This window comes from Melanostigma gelatinosum, assembly GCF_949748355.1.
Source record: "Melanostigma gelatinosum genome assembly, chromosome: 7".
Taxonomy (NCBI): Eukaryota; Metazoa; Chordata; class Actinopteri; order Perciformes; family Zoarcidae; genus Melanostigma; species Melanostigma gelatinosum.
In genome coordinates this window covers 19123191-19139320 of record NC_136640.1, presented here as the reverse complement: position 1 = coordinate 19139320, position 16130 = coordinate 19123191, and the positions used below count along the sequence as shown (strand labels likewise).

General features: G+C 40.8%; 1 protein-coding gene across 1 annotated transcript in view; it reads right to left on the bottom strand.

Annotated features, from left to right (window-relative positions):
* Nucleotides 1-3821: 3821 nt before the first annotated feature.
* gbe1b (glucan (1,4-alpha-), branching enzyme 1b) overlaps nt 3822-16130 on the bottom strand; it is a 75006-nt gene continuing 62697 nt past the window's right edge. Inside the window, exons 15-16 of the mRNA XM_079272562.1 lie at nt 14574-14691; nt 3822-5774 (exon numbers count right to left, since the gene is read on the bottom strand). Coding sequence (XP_079128688.1) covers nt 5712-5774; nt 14574-14691 — 181 coding nt within the window. The 3' untranslated portion in view covers nt 3822-5711. The remainder of the gene's footprint in view (nt 5775-14573; nt 14692-16130) is intronic.

The window sequence follows — 16130 nt, the reverse complement described above, 5'->3', positions numbered from 1 at the left end:
CAGATGAAAAACGAACTGCAACGACAAAAATAAAATAAGAATATCAGCACACTCTTCTTTCTGCAGAGAGCCAACTCCTCTCCTTGATGCTAGAGTGCTCCAGTAAGGCACCAGTGACCTTTACAATCATTTCTTTGCAATAAAAGCAAAGAATTGAATCAGCTTGACTCAGGAGGAACAAGGATGTCTCCTTCTAAAGTGTTTGATACTAATACTCCAATGAGATGAGGGATTTGATCTTCATGATTTCAATAAAGAGATCTCTTGGTCACACATTTAGCTTTGCTTATCGCACATTGGAGGCATCTGTCAAACTAGTCTTGTGGTTCTGATGCAGGCTATAACGTTTACATTCGAGATAAGCTTCCTTTTTCCAGAAAAATGAATCATAAATCCTCAATAACTCTTCTTACCATCTCGATGGAAAACAACCCAGTCGCCAGACAAAATGTTGGCATTGTAGGCTTCTTTACCCTGGGATAGACTGAATTTCAACTTTTCTAAATAAAAAAAACTGTTTTATAACTTTGTTTCATGTCTTCCTTGTATTAACGTTGTGTATCGATTTGTCTTGTGTCATATAAAATGAGCAAGGAGACATGTACTTTCTCGATACCTGGAAATTCAGTCAAAACGTTTTTGAACATTTTTAATTACACTTTAAAAATAAAATTGAATCTGGATGTTAGAAGGGTCTTTGAGGACTATGTGAATACCTTCAGATTTGTAGTAAGTGCTGAATGACCTGCTTTCATTTCTTTTTTGAAAAAAAGAATGCTTAGCTCTCTGAATCCATTGTAAATCGTGAGGCACAAAATGTGTCTCCTCAAAACTTCCAAATCTTATTTATAACTTGTGTCCTCTGGGATGTGATCTATGTTTTGAAAAATGTCGCATGAACCCGTTTGTTACACCCTTTTCATGTTCCTATGTATAATAAAACTACCGCGTTCTGATTCTCAAGGCTCCAATGATTTGTCCCATCTAAATCTCATGGACCAACCAAAGAAAGGAAGCCTTTGATTATACATGAGGCTAAAGTTATGGCGGATAGTGTTTTACCATCCTAGAAAAATTCAACAAGCTTTTCAAAAAAGCATAAGCTATACCATACTGTGTGCCCCAGGCATTCAATCCTGCAGGATTGTTCCTGAAAACCACAGGCTACCTCTCGTCATACAGAACGATGGAGAGGTTCTTTTCTTGACTGTTCCACATATTCACGAGAGAAAAGAACAAGCTCTCTTATGTTTTATCTAAACTTTAAGAAGACTGGGGACTGATGATAACACATGACATCTTTCACAATATGAATTTGAATGAAAGAAGTCAGATGTTGAATGTTGCAACACAATCAATGGTTGCAACATGTTAGAAATATGTTTCACCAATTAACTAACTCATATTGTGAAAAATATGTTGTTTGACAATGATATTGTATTTTTTATTTGTACATTATGGTGTTATTTATTTAGTCATATTTGTTTATCTCTGTCTTCTTGATGGGGGGGGGGGGGTCTAACTGAGCACGTGCAGTACGAGTGTCATCACTTGAGCATGTTTCTGATCGAGAGAATAAGCCTGTAACCCCTTGTTACAGCCTTCTCCAGTCTCCTACAGTAGCCTGAAATGTGCTAAAAATGAATGAGGAAAAACGTACCTCTCTCATAGCTCTCAACATTAATAATGTATTATTGAATAGAGACAGCAACGGTTGAAGTCACTTTAACTCCTTTAACATTTAGGCTCAAACCTAACTTGCCTTGCAGAAATTCTCTTGGGGTACATGCTGTTGAAAAGGTTTTTAAAGAACTGGTTTGAGCACTCTAATATCACGCTGAAAGAACAGTAAAACATCAGACAGCATATGCAGCGTAGAGCCTTTTTCATCATGGCATTTAATGACATTTTCCATTTGAATCCTATTGCTTTACACTCGACTTTGAACTACAATACTAAACTGCCCTGTGTTCCCCGAAATGATTTATTGCTTGTTTTCCTATTGTACCAACAGATAACCTGCTAGATGACCTAACAAACAGTTCACTTATTCATGTTATTAAAGGTGCTAAATTGGAAATTCAGAACTTATCTCGTGCCTCCCCACCATTCTTAACAAAATGGCGACGGTTACGCTGGTGGTGCAAACAATGGCAACAGTGCTGACAGAGTTAACAGTGTTTAGCCGAGGGGTAACAGTGGGGTGGGTGCTATGCGTCCGTGATAACGCCGTTGGTTGGGATGGTGATATCAGCTGTAACCGCCGTGGGGCACGCTCACATGCACATAAGGCACTGCCTGGCTATGTAATCACAGCACAGAGAAGCTCGGATATTACTCCACTATACCTTTGCACAGCAAATAGTTGCTTGCTGCTATATTAACGCTCTGAATGTCGCATAAAGAACTTTACATTTCTAATTCCTTTAGTCTTTGTCTCCAGACTCTAGACCTAAGGCAGCTTTTACCTGGAAAGCTCTAGCGACGGAATATAATATAATCACAGGCATTTTGTATTGAAGCTGCAGCAGCCTGCATTGTGAAATCCCGACCTGCCTTTTGCAGTCACCTGGGTCGAACTCTGAAAACATCTTCTTTGTGCATGTCAGAGCCCCAATTCTGACTTTGACAATATCGCATTCTGCAGGATCTTCCCCCGCAGGCATCTGTATGCTTGTGAGCCCATAAGAAATACAGACAACCTGTTACAACACAGAATACGCTCTGTGCATTCAGGGTTACTTATCAAATATTTTCAGGTATACGCTGCAGTACATCTGACATGTGCTGGATATCTCAGGGCAGCAGTCTACAGGGGTTGCACTCAAACACTGTAAATATCAGTGCAAGATCAAAGACTGTGAAGCTTTCAGTTTGGTTAGCGGCAACCGTTTCAGAAAGGTGTTGATTTAACCAAGGGAAGTTGAGGACATATTTTGTGTGTGCTGCGAAATACTAGGGTGTTTCTGTTATTTTGTCTATTGTGAACAAATTTGCATGCAAATTGATTGAACTGCATTATATTGTACAAAACATCCCCCGTGGTAGCACACGAATACTCGTAAAGTTATTGAGAGCCATTTTTGGAAAAGGCCACAGGGCTTTCTTGAAGGTTGGGGATTCATGTATTTTAGGCATTCGCCTTTATTAGATACTTGACAGTGAAGAGACTGAAAAGTGGCAGGAGACACGCCATGCAGCTTCAAAACATGGACCTAAAGCAAGTGAGTCGCCCAGGAACAGAAAAAACAAGAAAAATGTAAGAAAAGAGAAGAAAAAAATCAAACTACAAAAAATCCAGCCTCAAAAGTGACCACATCATTCTTCCCAAACTGCTTTTCATGGTGCAGCTGCTAAAAAAGCTGCTTTTTATGGATGCCAGTGAACAGAGTGAGGATGCCTAGGAAATAGAAATGCAAGTATTACGGTCTGATGAGTCGTGTTTCATCCCCCTTACATCAGGTTGTGGGAACCACTGAGGCGGTTGTTCTATAGTCCCGTAACAACATTTCACAGCTTCCCTGGCCACCAAATGGAAACTGAAACTTTATGTTCTGGAGTGCAGAGTGCAAGGTAGAGTCCTACTTTTGTCGTACCAAACACTTCAGGGCTTCCCTTATTTTAAAGTCTGGTCCAGTACTCTCCTACTCACATACGCACAGAAGTGTGTGATGGGACAGAATCAGTAGTCAGATTGCACATCTAGTTCATCCACATTTTTCTTGTGGCTGGACAGGCACTGATTTATTATCATTGGTAATAATGAAAGAAATATGCAGCAACAGTTACTGTCATCAATTTTACTTTTGAGAACAAATACAGATAATTCATGTTGGCGGTGGTAAAACGACACTGACATTGGGTCAGACGAGGGATGATTAAACACTCCACATCAATCGCAACCTCGTTGCTTGAGATTTATGCGGTGATCCTCTCCGTGCTTTTCGAAGGGTGGAAAAAAAGGCATTTTTGAGTGCACCACAAAAAGAAATGACATGTTCATGATACTTTTGGCTGAACACAGAAGGATGGTTTCGAATATGAATTTGTTTTCTTCCGCTGCAGGGGAGGCAGATCAAAACCTGCCATATGCTACAATACACGGCTTAAACGGCTGAGAATCGGTGCTAATGCAGTAGGTGTGGCTCACAGCATCTATGGCAGTGAATCAAAGCATTAGCTTTCATCTGGGACGCTCAAAATCAGCTTGTTTCACTTATAACGGTAGTGCTTTGATAAAACGTGCAGCGAATGCTGAAAGTTGTCCAATAGACATCCATTCATGTGGCAATCGGGGGCAAAAAACGTGAGGCTGGAGACAGATCAATTATCACAGTCGTTTTGCGGCACATCATTCCAAAAAATGAATCCTCTGGTTTGAAAGACCATTTTAATGACATGTTGAGTTCAGCAGTCACAAACCGTCACCTATCATCAGCTTTAGTTCATCAATAATCTCCACACATAAACAGCACAGTGATCTGCATTGTAGCTGTTCAATAAAGTGTGTTGAGACAAAAGCCACAAAAGGCTAAGCTAATTGGGAGAGGCACACGTCATTTTGCGTGGATTTAGGCTCAGCCTGCGTTTCCTGCAATGATCCCAAAGGAGTGCTGCAGAATTTAATGAAGGTGGTGCACATGAATCATGGTATCTTAAAGTAGTCTGGTGTGTGTGAGTCACGCTTGTAAAACCCACACAAAATGATGCGTTCCTCTCTACAGTACCAACTTATTTCAGTAGACTACGAAGAATTTCGTGAAATACACGACATAAACTACTCTAATGGGATCTACTGTGGGAGAAAACCATGCTTTACATTTTGTTAAGTGGAAGAAAAAACGAATTCAGCTAAATACGTTACTTGTGCATTATGCAACACACCGTGAACAATCCCAATTAGATGATTTCATCACTTTGCTAGCTGCAAATTACTGGCTCAATAACACGGCTATAAATAACCACGTAAATGCTCCCAATAGCTGCATTAATTCAAACATTCCAACACAACTCTTTTAGATACCCATTAAAAGTATAATAATTCAAAGCAGCTTATTACTTTGTGCAAATTGCAATATTTTTTTATACGTACAAGGTCCCAAAATGTAAATTATGAACGATGGATCACCGGTGATTAAATACCTGGACGTTTTTGAATTTCAATGTAAATGGTAATACTGTAAATCTCATTGCGTCTGAGAGCATAATTCTATCCGTATTAAATGACAAAATAATTAAACCAAGTGAACGGTTTATCAACAGACATAACATTGTAAATATTCTTGTGTTCTCTGTCCTCATGTTTGAATGCTTGATGAATTGCTTCCCTCTGTCACAGTCGCCGGTCATGTGCTTCAGATGGCACGCCAAATTCAACAGAGCCTATAAATGGCTGCTGGCTAGTGGTGGACGGACTCGGCAGGGTTTTGACTTTTAGCATCTCGCTGCTGGTTAGGTTGGAAGCTTCCCAAATGGACCGATCTGAAGTAAATGGGGTTATACAGCATCTATGGTTGCAGATGGAGTTTGAAAGCATAAAAGCTCAAAATGCTTTCTCCCCCCCCCCTCCCATTTAGAAAAAAAGACTCAAACACAAAAAGTGGGTTTTGGTGGTGTGCAAGGTTGACACTTTAAGATGAAGGTGATTGTTAACACTCAGTTTGAGGTTGGAATCCATTCTGGATCCTGGTCTCTGTGGAGACAATCATCCCCTAATAACAGTAATCCATCTCCTCGTTGGCCAGGACAATAGCTGTTCTGCAGGGGATGTAGACCTGAGAGAGAAAGAGACAAAGGGAGGGAAGCATGTAGGGAGAAAAGTGAGTTGACAATTGACGATTAATGATGCTAACAAGATCACCAATTTTGGAAATTATTGAATCTTCACGTTTATCCTTCTTTAGAAGTCAGACACTGAGGCACTTTGGTGGTGCCTCGATAACCGGGCGCGATTGCTTCTCACAATCAAGGTCGACATGACGGCCACGGGAAGGGGAAGAAGAAGAAGAAGAAGATGGGGCTTGTATTTCAGAGGGCTATTCAGATCCGAGCAGAAAAATAACTCCTTCAGAGCAGACGGTAGACAAACACCACAGCCGTGTGTGAAGAAGATTGCCAAGGTTAGAGAGGTACAATCAAGAGTGTGACAGAGTTGCAGCTGCATTAAGGCCTCTGGGTGGCACTGGAGTCAGCAGATCTGCAGCTTAAAGTTGTGTCTGAGTTGCTTCTCCAGAATTTCATTTTCAGCTTTGAGCGATGGAGACTACGTGTCCTGGCGTAGTTGGTGCTGCAAATTTCTTGATCGGTGACTTAAAATCGGTCTCAAATTCATTAACATTTTATCTCGTTTCAAAGCTTGTGCGTTAAAGTGAACAATCCCCAAATGAGCAATCATACCACGAGTGTGGGGCCAAAAAGAAAATAATTATAATTTCTGAACTCTCCAATCAATGCAATTACTGTGTGTTTTATCATCTGTATATGTTGGCTGTGCATCAACTGTAAACTTGAGATCCTGTGAAGATACAATCTGCCAGTGGGAATGAGCTGAGCTATGAGCATCTCCCGGGTTTTGGTGGACTAAAAGAAAAAAAAAAAACATGTCAGCAAAAACTAAGCACACCGTGAAGAAAGAGAGACGGAACCGAGCCTGGAAATGTCAGATTCCTTGTATATACACACACACACAGTACAAAGAAATCTTGGTAAGGGTGCTATTTGGAGGTGTAGCTAATAAAGTCTTTGATCAATCCTTTTGATATTCACAGTGTCGTTTGGAGGCAAGGAGCCACAGTGTACCATTAGTCATTTCAGATTTATGCCAAAGGAAAAGCCAAGCAGACATAAATGATGCAATATTTCCCAACAGAAAACTGAAAAAGAGCACAGAACTGTAAACAATTCAATCACCCCCCTGAACTCCTCAAGCCGCCCCTCGGCATCAGTGGATCTGAGCTCGCTGCGGATGCGTTTCTTTGGCAACAGTTTGTCACCGAGGGAGTCGAGCAGCTCGGCACTGAAACCCTGACGCAGACATTGGTGACTAATTAAAACAGTCACAGTGGGAGAGTCTCCATGCAGAAGCACCGCAGAGAGCAGGGGAAGGCAGAATAAATCATTGCACCGGTTTAGACAAAAGCCACCACTGCGCCTAACCAGGAACATGTCAGCAGCTTTCATTTCCGCCAAATAGATATCAATCGTGACAAATTCTAAATCAATTTGTGAACAAAGAGCAGCAGATAGTTCCAAATGTTGGCACTGCAATTAGCGGAGGAAATCCTAATTAACACGACATGAATGTGGTATAGATTAGATACACACTACCTCCTGTAAATGACACATTAACATTCATGACTCAGACTAGACACAGTGAAGAAAGTGATCACATATTTCCCATCATGTTCAATTTTAGTAAACGTTCTCATGAAACAGAGGAAATCTTGTATCGAGTTGAGCCAGAACAAAACCACCCATGAGAATGGATCCAAGGACACTGATCTGGTTACACAGTACTAGATGGTTTAAATGTAGCTTGCTTGTGCAGAATGGTGAAAAGGGCTTGAACGATGACTTTGCACATTTTACATGGCTTTATATTTCAGCTAACCATTTTGCAAACTATTCTGATGTGTCTTAGACATTTTAATGCATTTTTCTCTGCGGTCCAGAATTCAATTTGCTTCTTTCCATACAATATTAAAATCTCTTTGCAGCACCCGGAAACTTGTTTGAGCTGTGGAATCCATCACTGTGAACATCAAGTTTGCAACATTTGTTTGTTGATGCCACATCATCCTTTTGTGGTAATGCAATTTAAATCAAGACCTTGTAACTTTTGTAGCAGCGACCCCAAAGAAATACAAAACTTCCACAAAGAGAAGCTAAACGACCACAAAGAGATGAAGAACGAGCATAAAGACACTATATTACGACAAAGAGAAGCTAAACGACCACAAAATAACTACAAATTGACACAGAATAACCACAAAGAGACACAAAACCACCACATAGACGTACAATGATCACAAATATACACAAAATGATCACAAAAAGATGTAGAAACACCACAAAAACCACCACAAAGTGATGCAAAACAACCAGAAAGAGACGCAAAACGACTAGAATGAGACACAAAACAACAAGAGAATGACACAGCGGTGTAGATGTGTCTTTCCTCCTATATGTAAGATGGGTGGGGGACCCTTTGCGTGTCCAAAGGCCCACTCCCTCATAATTCATCCATTAATGTTGACTACTTTCAGTTACAAATACCAGTTGTATTGTCATACTAGAAACCCACCGTTGCTCTCAGCGCTAATGACTTCACATTCCTGGTTAACCGACAGTGTTATGTTATTCAGCTCACACATCCAGTCACCCAATATTAATGTCACACAATCTTCATCAGTGTAGCACACATTCTGCTGCCAGCGTTTTTAGAAGGCGATGCACAACAAGCAACCCTGGTCTTCAAGCATCCGACTGGATTTGTCTGAATATTTCCATAAAGCCTCTGCTGCTTTGTGATGAGTCATTTGGAGTAGGTGTTCATCACTTCACCGGCAGACTCGCACAAACCACATTTCAGATCCAACAACAGCAGTTACTTACAGCAGCCAGATACAACAGCAGCTACTGTACAACAGAACCTTCGCAAATCTGGCAATTTCTTCCAAGTGTCAATATCAGAGCTGCAAAAAAAATAAAATAAAAAATGAGATGAAGAGGACGTAAAGCAGAGTACATGTTCAGAAAGTTAGACGAGGTTGTTAGTCCATTTTTTTGATTTTATTTTTTGTAACTTGTTTTTCTTTCTTACGGATGTACTTTTATCATCTCGGATAACACTCATGTTAGAATTTGTCTCACTTTAAGAGCAGAGTCCAGCCTTCGGGCTAATACTCAATATGATCAATGTTCAAACACGCTGATGAAGGATTCATGAGGAGCTTCACAGAAATACATCATCCTCCAGGTCTTTGAATCCTGACCCGGGCTGCTGGAGAGAGCCCAACCTTCTGTGATCTTACAGTGTCCAGACATCTCCGTTTGGATCCATTACTCACTTAATAAGGATCACCACATTCACTGATCAACACATTTACTATTATGCTCTCATACTAATAATCACCAACATTTTGAGCTAACACCATGTTTACATGCACCAAATATTCAGTTTTTTGCCGTTGGAAAAAGACAATATTCCTAATAAGCGGTTTACATGGCTAATAGTTTGACAGGGGTCGATGCCCTAACGTGACGTTTATCACGTCAAAATACGGAAAAGTGGAACGGCAGAAGCCATTTTGCATCACAATCCGGCGGCGGAATCGTTCGATCGTGCAAAAGTCTGCAGTTTACAGGTCTTTGACATGATAACACTGAAACAAAACTGTAAATGCGACAATTACCAGAAGAGGTTAAACCTAAAACCCATTTTCTCACATGAAGAGTCGTTGTCCCTGACTACACTAAGTTTTTGACCTGCTGAATGAATAAATTGTAATCGTTCAACAGCGGTAGTCCTTGACGTGTGAGATTCTCATGAAATGCCCTGCCGAGTACATCAAGCTGTCAATTCACTCAGATGAAGGCTGAGCTGCATTTTTTTATTTGCATAAAGAGAAGAGCATATTTTTCAGCTTTTTTATTCAGCTTCATGGCAAGCTGTTCAAACATTCACTCTATTCATGTAGCTGTGGATGAAATGAAACTACTAACACACCGTATACTTACAAACAACCAATGGTGTTGAAGAGTGAGTGAAAACCGTGAATAGAAGGACATGGACCAATTAATGAGCTCTTTATAAAGTGCCGTAAAGCCGAGGGGAGCAAAAGATTTGGGTGATAATTCTCAGTAGGTTCATCTTCACAAGAGACCCATTGTCACATTGTTCTCCCATTTCCATTTAATGTATCATTATTGTCAATTATTAGCCGCTTTACGTAAAATAGGCCCATTCTCAATCACTCAGAATAAGATCCAACAGGCACTCTGCAGATTCAGATTAAATGTAAGAATATTTCATTTCTTAAAATGCAAATCTAAGGTGTGCAAGGACAAACATACGAAACATTAAATGTTTATTTTAATGAGACACGTGAGCATGCTGGTCATGCCAGAGTCTGACCCGCAGGTCTGAAGGACAGGCGCTTTCTTTTTGTCGCATCACATTATGATATATGCATATACATTATGATATCTGCATATACATATGGGACGCGAGATATCACAGTTACTGGATATCAGTTTTCCATAAGCAGCCAAAACCTGTCCGTTAATTAGCAAAGAGTGTGATTTTAGTTCTGCTGGTGGGCTCAGATTCAGTCCTATTTTTTATTTAAGGTATAGATGGTATTTTAAACTACTTACAGCACTTACTTAATTAATAGCAAACATTAAAAAAATGTAAAATGTGAATCATGTCACAAATGAATCTTTTGGTACCACTTCCCAATAAGGCTCTTTTTTTATCAAAGAATGTGTAAGTCCTAAGTAATAGCATTATTATTCAATTAATGTTTTATTAACTCATAATGAAGCCCTTATTAAGACTTATGAACCGCTTTTAGATTTTTTTTAACTGGGAAATAAAATGACAGTTTTAGCACAACATATACTGTATACTGACATGTAAATGTTTAATTTGTTTTCCAGTAAAATATAAAACAACTGAAAACAGCCCGACAGACACAGCCTACCAACAGACGCCAACATGCATCACTCCTCTGTACTCACTGTAGAACCCGTTAACCATCTGTGTCACTTCTAACAGCTTCCATGTTGTTATTTTTGTTTGTTTTGAGGAGTGTGATTTTTTTCTCTTTATTGATTTTTTTTATAATGGAGAGAAAGACATGACTGAAAGAGCTAAAGAGATGTTACACAACAGTCCAGGGCCACATTTGTAAACACAGGGCGTTACCGTTACATGATGTTCGCCGCAGCCTACCGAGCCACTCTCCACTCTGCTGGCTTCATCCAATTATGTGCATCCTCAGTCTGAGGACTGAGGAGATACGAGTGTTTATTATCGCCCAGTAACGAGGAAGCCGGAGAACCGTCGAACCCATTAAAAAGACAGGAGAGGAGAAGTTGGCGCAGACTTTGAAAGCAACAGTTGTTAAATAAAACATGGCCGATGTGGACACCTTTCACAGCCCCCGCAGAGGCTCTTCTCTGATTATTCCTGTCATAACCAGGTAGGTGGGAGTAGCAGGAGGAGGAGGAGAAGCATCCTTATGCAAGACTACAGTCTCCCTGTGCAATCTCTACGAGGGAGCCTGTAAAGGAGTTTGTGTGTGCAGAAGGGTCCCCCACCCTGCCGACTCCCTGTCGGCCCCGGTCCTCTCACTCCCTTTCATTCCCCATTAATCCATGATGGTGCCAACATTAGCAGATGACTTGTGAACTAAACTTCACATTTTTGCCAAGAGGTGTTTGAATTAATAAGAGATTTAAGAGAATGTGGAAGTTGAGTCCTCATCTGACGAAACCTAAGCTAATACGATGGAGGATAACTGTCTGCATGAGGGAGGAAGAGGCTTTTAAAAAAGGTTGAATAACGCTGAAATGATGCTCTAAATGGCAGCGCGAGTCTTTCCAAAGACATTTTGATGCATTAAAGCGCTCCGTCCAACTCTTAATATACATGTGGAGCAATAATCCTCCGTCCATTAACTGCAACACTTTCAGTATTGATGTGAGGAGGTTCAAGTCGAGTTCAGATAAACAAGCACCTTATCAGGTGCTATGTCATCTCTGGTCCCAACTGAAGCGCACTGCCTCGAGATATTTATTATTTGACTAAACAAACTGAAAAACCAGAGTGAGATGATGACTGTGCAAACCACTTCACAGACGTCACGGCCCTCACGCATTAATTGCATTCATTAACATAAGATCTAACGCACGCAATCAGCCATGTTACAGTTGGAGAGCTGAGGTATCCGCGCTGATCCTCGCTAATTTATCCCTGACCTGATTCATAAACATCCTATTGCCTTTCAGTGTTTTGATTGAGCAAAAATTACATCAAGAAAAAAAAAAAAAAGGAGGCAAACATGAGGAAGATCTTCAAGCACTCTCCTGAAAATGCATACGAGTGCTTCTTTCGATATTTCAAGGACCGACCTATTTCATGCCGTTAGCCTACAGTGATCGCCGTGATGGAAGCCCAGTGGTTCATTCTCCCAGATATTATTCTCCCCTCCGTGATGCCGTGTGAGCTTAAGAGGCGTGCACATAAAAAGGTAAGTTCTAACAACATGAATAATGCACATCGTTTGCCGGGGAATCTGACAGAGCTGTGTATATCAGATTCACACAATGCTCAATGACTCCAGGACAACTGCCGGCATGAGTAAAATGCAGATAAGCCAAATAAGACATTCACAAACAATGGACACCATCCCCCCTGATAGACTTAGCGAGCCTTATGCAGGCATATTTGATCATTTTCTGGATTCTGCATTAAAAGCTAATCGTATTAATGAGAAGGATACTAAATTATAGAGCAGTGGTTAAGCTGAGAGGCCCAGACCAGGGAGATGGTGGCTTTTTGCCAGAACAGGCAGCCCTCTTTCATGACAACACACTTAAACCTCATTAGATTGGCTCGAAAGGATCCTCTCACTGCAAACTCCATTTCAAGCTCATTAAATTGATTTCGTGAAATGAAACGCGAAACATTAAAGGCCGAAACATCAATACACTGACAGCTATTTCATCATACTTTGTAATTGCTACAAGCAGGTTGAGTGTACACCTCTTTCACTGCATAAAGGAAAACACTAAACCGCTGTGAAACCATAAACATCCGACTGATTAATGGAACTGGCAAGCATTACAAGTTATAAACTGTTAATGTGGTTCCTAGAGTCTTAAAAAGTAGGATGGGAGCCAGAGCCTTCAGTTATCAAGCTCCTCTTCTGTGGAACCAGCTTCCCGTTTCAGTCCGGGGGGCCGACACACTCACCACATTTAAGAGTAGGCTGAAGACTTTCCTCTTTGATAGTGCTTATAGTTAGGGCTGGCTCTGGCTTGCCTTGGACCGGCCCATGGACAAACTGGTATAGGCAAAAACTACAGGGGGACTTCCTACACTGAGCACCTCTCTCCTCCTCTTCGTCACCTCCGTCTGTATGCATCGATGTCCCATTAATGCTCATTACTAACTTCACTTCTTCCCCGGAGTATTTGTGCTTTCTCGCCTCACAGGATGACCGCAGTTTTATCTGGACACTGGTTCTTCAACCAGCCATGGCCCTGCTGACACCTACTACGATCTTCATTGTTAACATTATTAATCCTATTACCGATACCATTAATGCACAGTACTGATTTTGTCTCTTCCCCGGAGTCTTTGTGCTTCCTCTCCTCACAGGTTTCCATGGAGCATGGTTTCATCTGGACCCTGGTCCTTCCTCCTACCATGGCCCTGCTGACTCCAACATTTTTACGCATAGGAAGGAGAAAGTCACAGCCTCATCACGGCTACAATGTAAAGCCTGTTTCTACAGAGCGTCGTTTACGTGCCTCCTCAGAAATTAAAACAATATGTTCGCAAGATACAATTATTCATTTGATATATCAGGATGTGAAGGTCAGCATAGAGTAACCATCCCGTTTATGAATGTTGACATTGTGGAAGTCCTCAAGAAAGATATTCTGGTGTCGACCAGGGATGACTCATCCGTTGACGAGTGGATATACATATTAATCCTCCAGATACACTTATGTAATGATTTAGGTGTGAAACTAATCAAGCAAATGAATGCTGCATTATGTTTTAATGTACCAGTATCAGGATCCAGGTACTCGTTGGTGTTGTTTACTGGGACACTTTAATGGAGTCATTGCTAAGGCTATTAGTCACACCATGTGCCTTTCCTGCAACGTTAAGTCCAAATATGTTCTGACAGAATGCAATCATCAATCCGTCTTTTCTAGTGACACCTGACAAGTCAAAATGTCTGAAATGAAAATAAGGATGCAAGATCAAAGCTATGCCCTACATCTAAAGCGCATGTATTCAAGTATTCAGGCAGTTAGTACTCAAGACATGAATGCAGCTACATGTCGTAATGACATTTGACTTGGTAATGCTCCAGGCATTTGGACACAACAAAGCAAAAATGAAAAAAAAAACGTTTGTCCAAAGTTTTAATCCCCACACTTTGTATTTTCAGAGATACTTCTGGAGCTGTCTCATCATCACCACCCACAGCTGCTTTTGATATTTTGTAGCCGTGAGCAGCTCCTCCATTACATATGTGCACTGCATTGTGGGACAATGGTGTCCATCAACAGCACACTTCAAAATCATTTAGTATGCATACGGACATTTTTGAGCATACTTAATATTGTCACTTTTTTTTTCAGCGTGAATGTAATGCATTCTCCAACCATGTTTACAATTAGTATGCGGAGTGGGATGGTGATACAGCATTAAAGTGGTCTAGAGACTGAACTCGACAACAATGGCCCAGGACTCATGTTTGGAGTACACTCCATAGTTCGGACTCGCTGACGTTCAACAAAAGACGACCTTTGAAAAGAAGAATTACCTGCATGGAGTTGGGGCGACCGTTGAAGGGCTGCGGATCTGTGCAGAACTCCGTGTTGTGGTCCAGCCGTCCGTGACCTCCATACAGAGCCTCATCTGAATCCAGCTTGATTTTGTATCTGACAAAGACTGACGTTAAGGCGCAATAGCAGTGGGAAACTAGATTATAAGATCGAAGACGTAAGAAGCACAGGAGAAGGTTTTATCACCAGTGCTTTTGGTGTTCAGACTTGGTTTAGCAGTGCTCAGCTGGTTTATATTCATTGAAATCCTCGCATCCATCAGCATTCATCTCCCCTTCGCAGCACTACAAAGTGACAGAGCGGAGCCCTAACAGACACAGAGAACGCTGCCTGAAATGAACATAAAATATAAAAGTGATTCAGCCATGGCTCAGCCATCCTGCCTGCCTGTCTAATTTATCCACTTCACTGCATAAATAATGATTTAATCAAAAAAAGTGATCCAACAACAAAAACACAGTCTCCAAAAAGTATCCACTCATCTAGAACTTTCTCATGTTTTGTTATTTGAATCACGTTGGTATAATTCAGCTTTTTTGACACAGAATAAGGAAAACAACTCATTAATGTCAAACAGAGCAAATCACTACAAATGGAGCCAAATAAAGTAACTGAACATGTAAATGACAGTGTTGAGGTGGATATTTGGTGAAGGCATTTCTGCATTCAAGTCTGATACAACAAACTGCAGAACAAATATCTCCTTTTTTACGATAGAAAGACTGTATATTTTATGTGGAATATATTTGATATTTATCATGCACACTGTCAAAAAAGCTTGCTGAATCCACTGATTCAAAGCTGTAAAACAATAAAACATGACAGGGTGGTGGTTCTTGGCTGCACCGAGATAGTTAAACAGATGGAAAACAAACCTGTAAGCAGCCTTTGAACATGTATAAAAGGTGTGTGTGTGTGTGTGTGTGTGTGTGTGTGGGCGAGCGAACGCCCCTCATCATCCGCTGTGCTTCTGAAGGATACTCAGACACCGAAGTGCTGACTGATGGCAGCCTCCATAATAACGTTAATGCAGTCTCATAAAACATGTGCCTTCTTGAGGAGGAACCGAGATGGAAAGACATTGCATGAAATATAATATGTAAATCATGCCATGTGCTCCAGTGAGGGCTTCAGCATACATTCACCGTTTCACCAAAAGTGCAGGATCAAATCGATCGCATGTTGAATTATGCCCGACAGCAGAGGTAAATGAAGAACATACAGACTACTGATGCAATATCGAAATTGTTAAGAAAGGCAGGAGGAGTTTTCTTTGTTTCTTCAAACTGCTTGACATTAGCACAGTTCCCATCTTGCTGCTTGGCAAAAAAAACTAAATAGTTACAAGGTCGTTATTAATGTCAGAGAAAACATAGAGAAGATATTTTAAGAGCCCGATTTAAAATGCAAGAAAGTGCACTTTGACAAGTATGTACATGAACATATACCGTATTCTAAGCAGAAGACGTGCCTCCAGGCAGTTTCCATCTAGTTCTTCGTAGCCTACATGTACACCCTGATGTCCATGTATAATG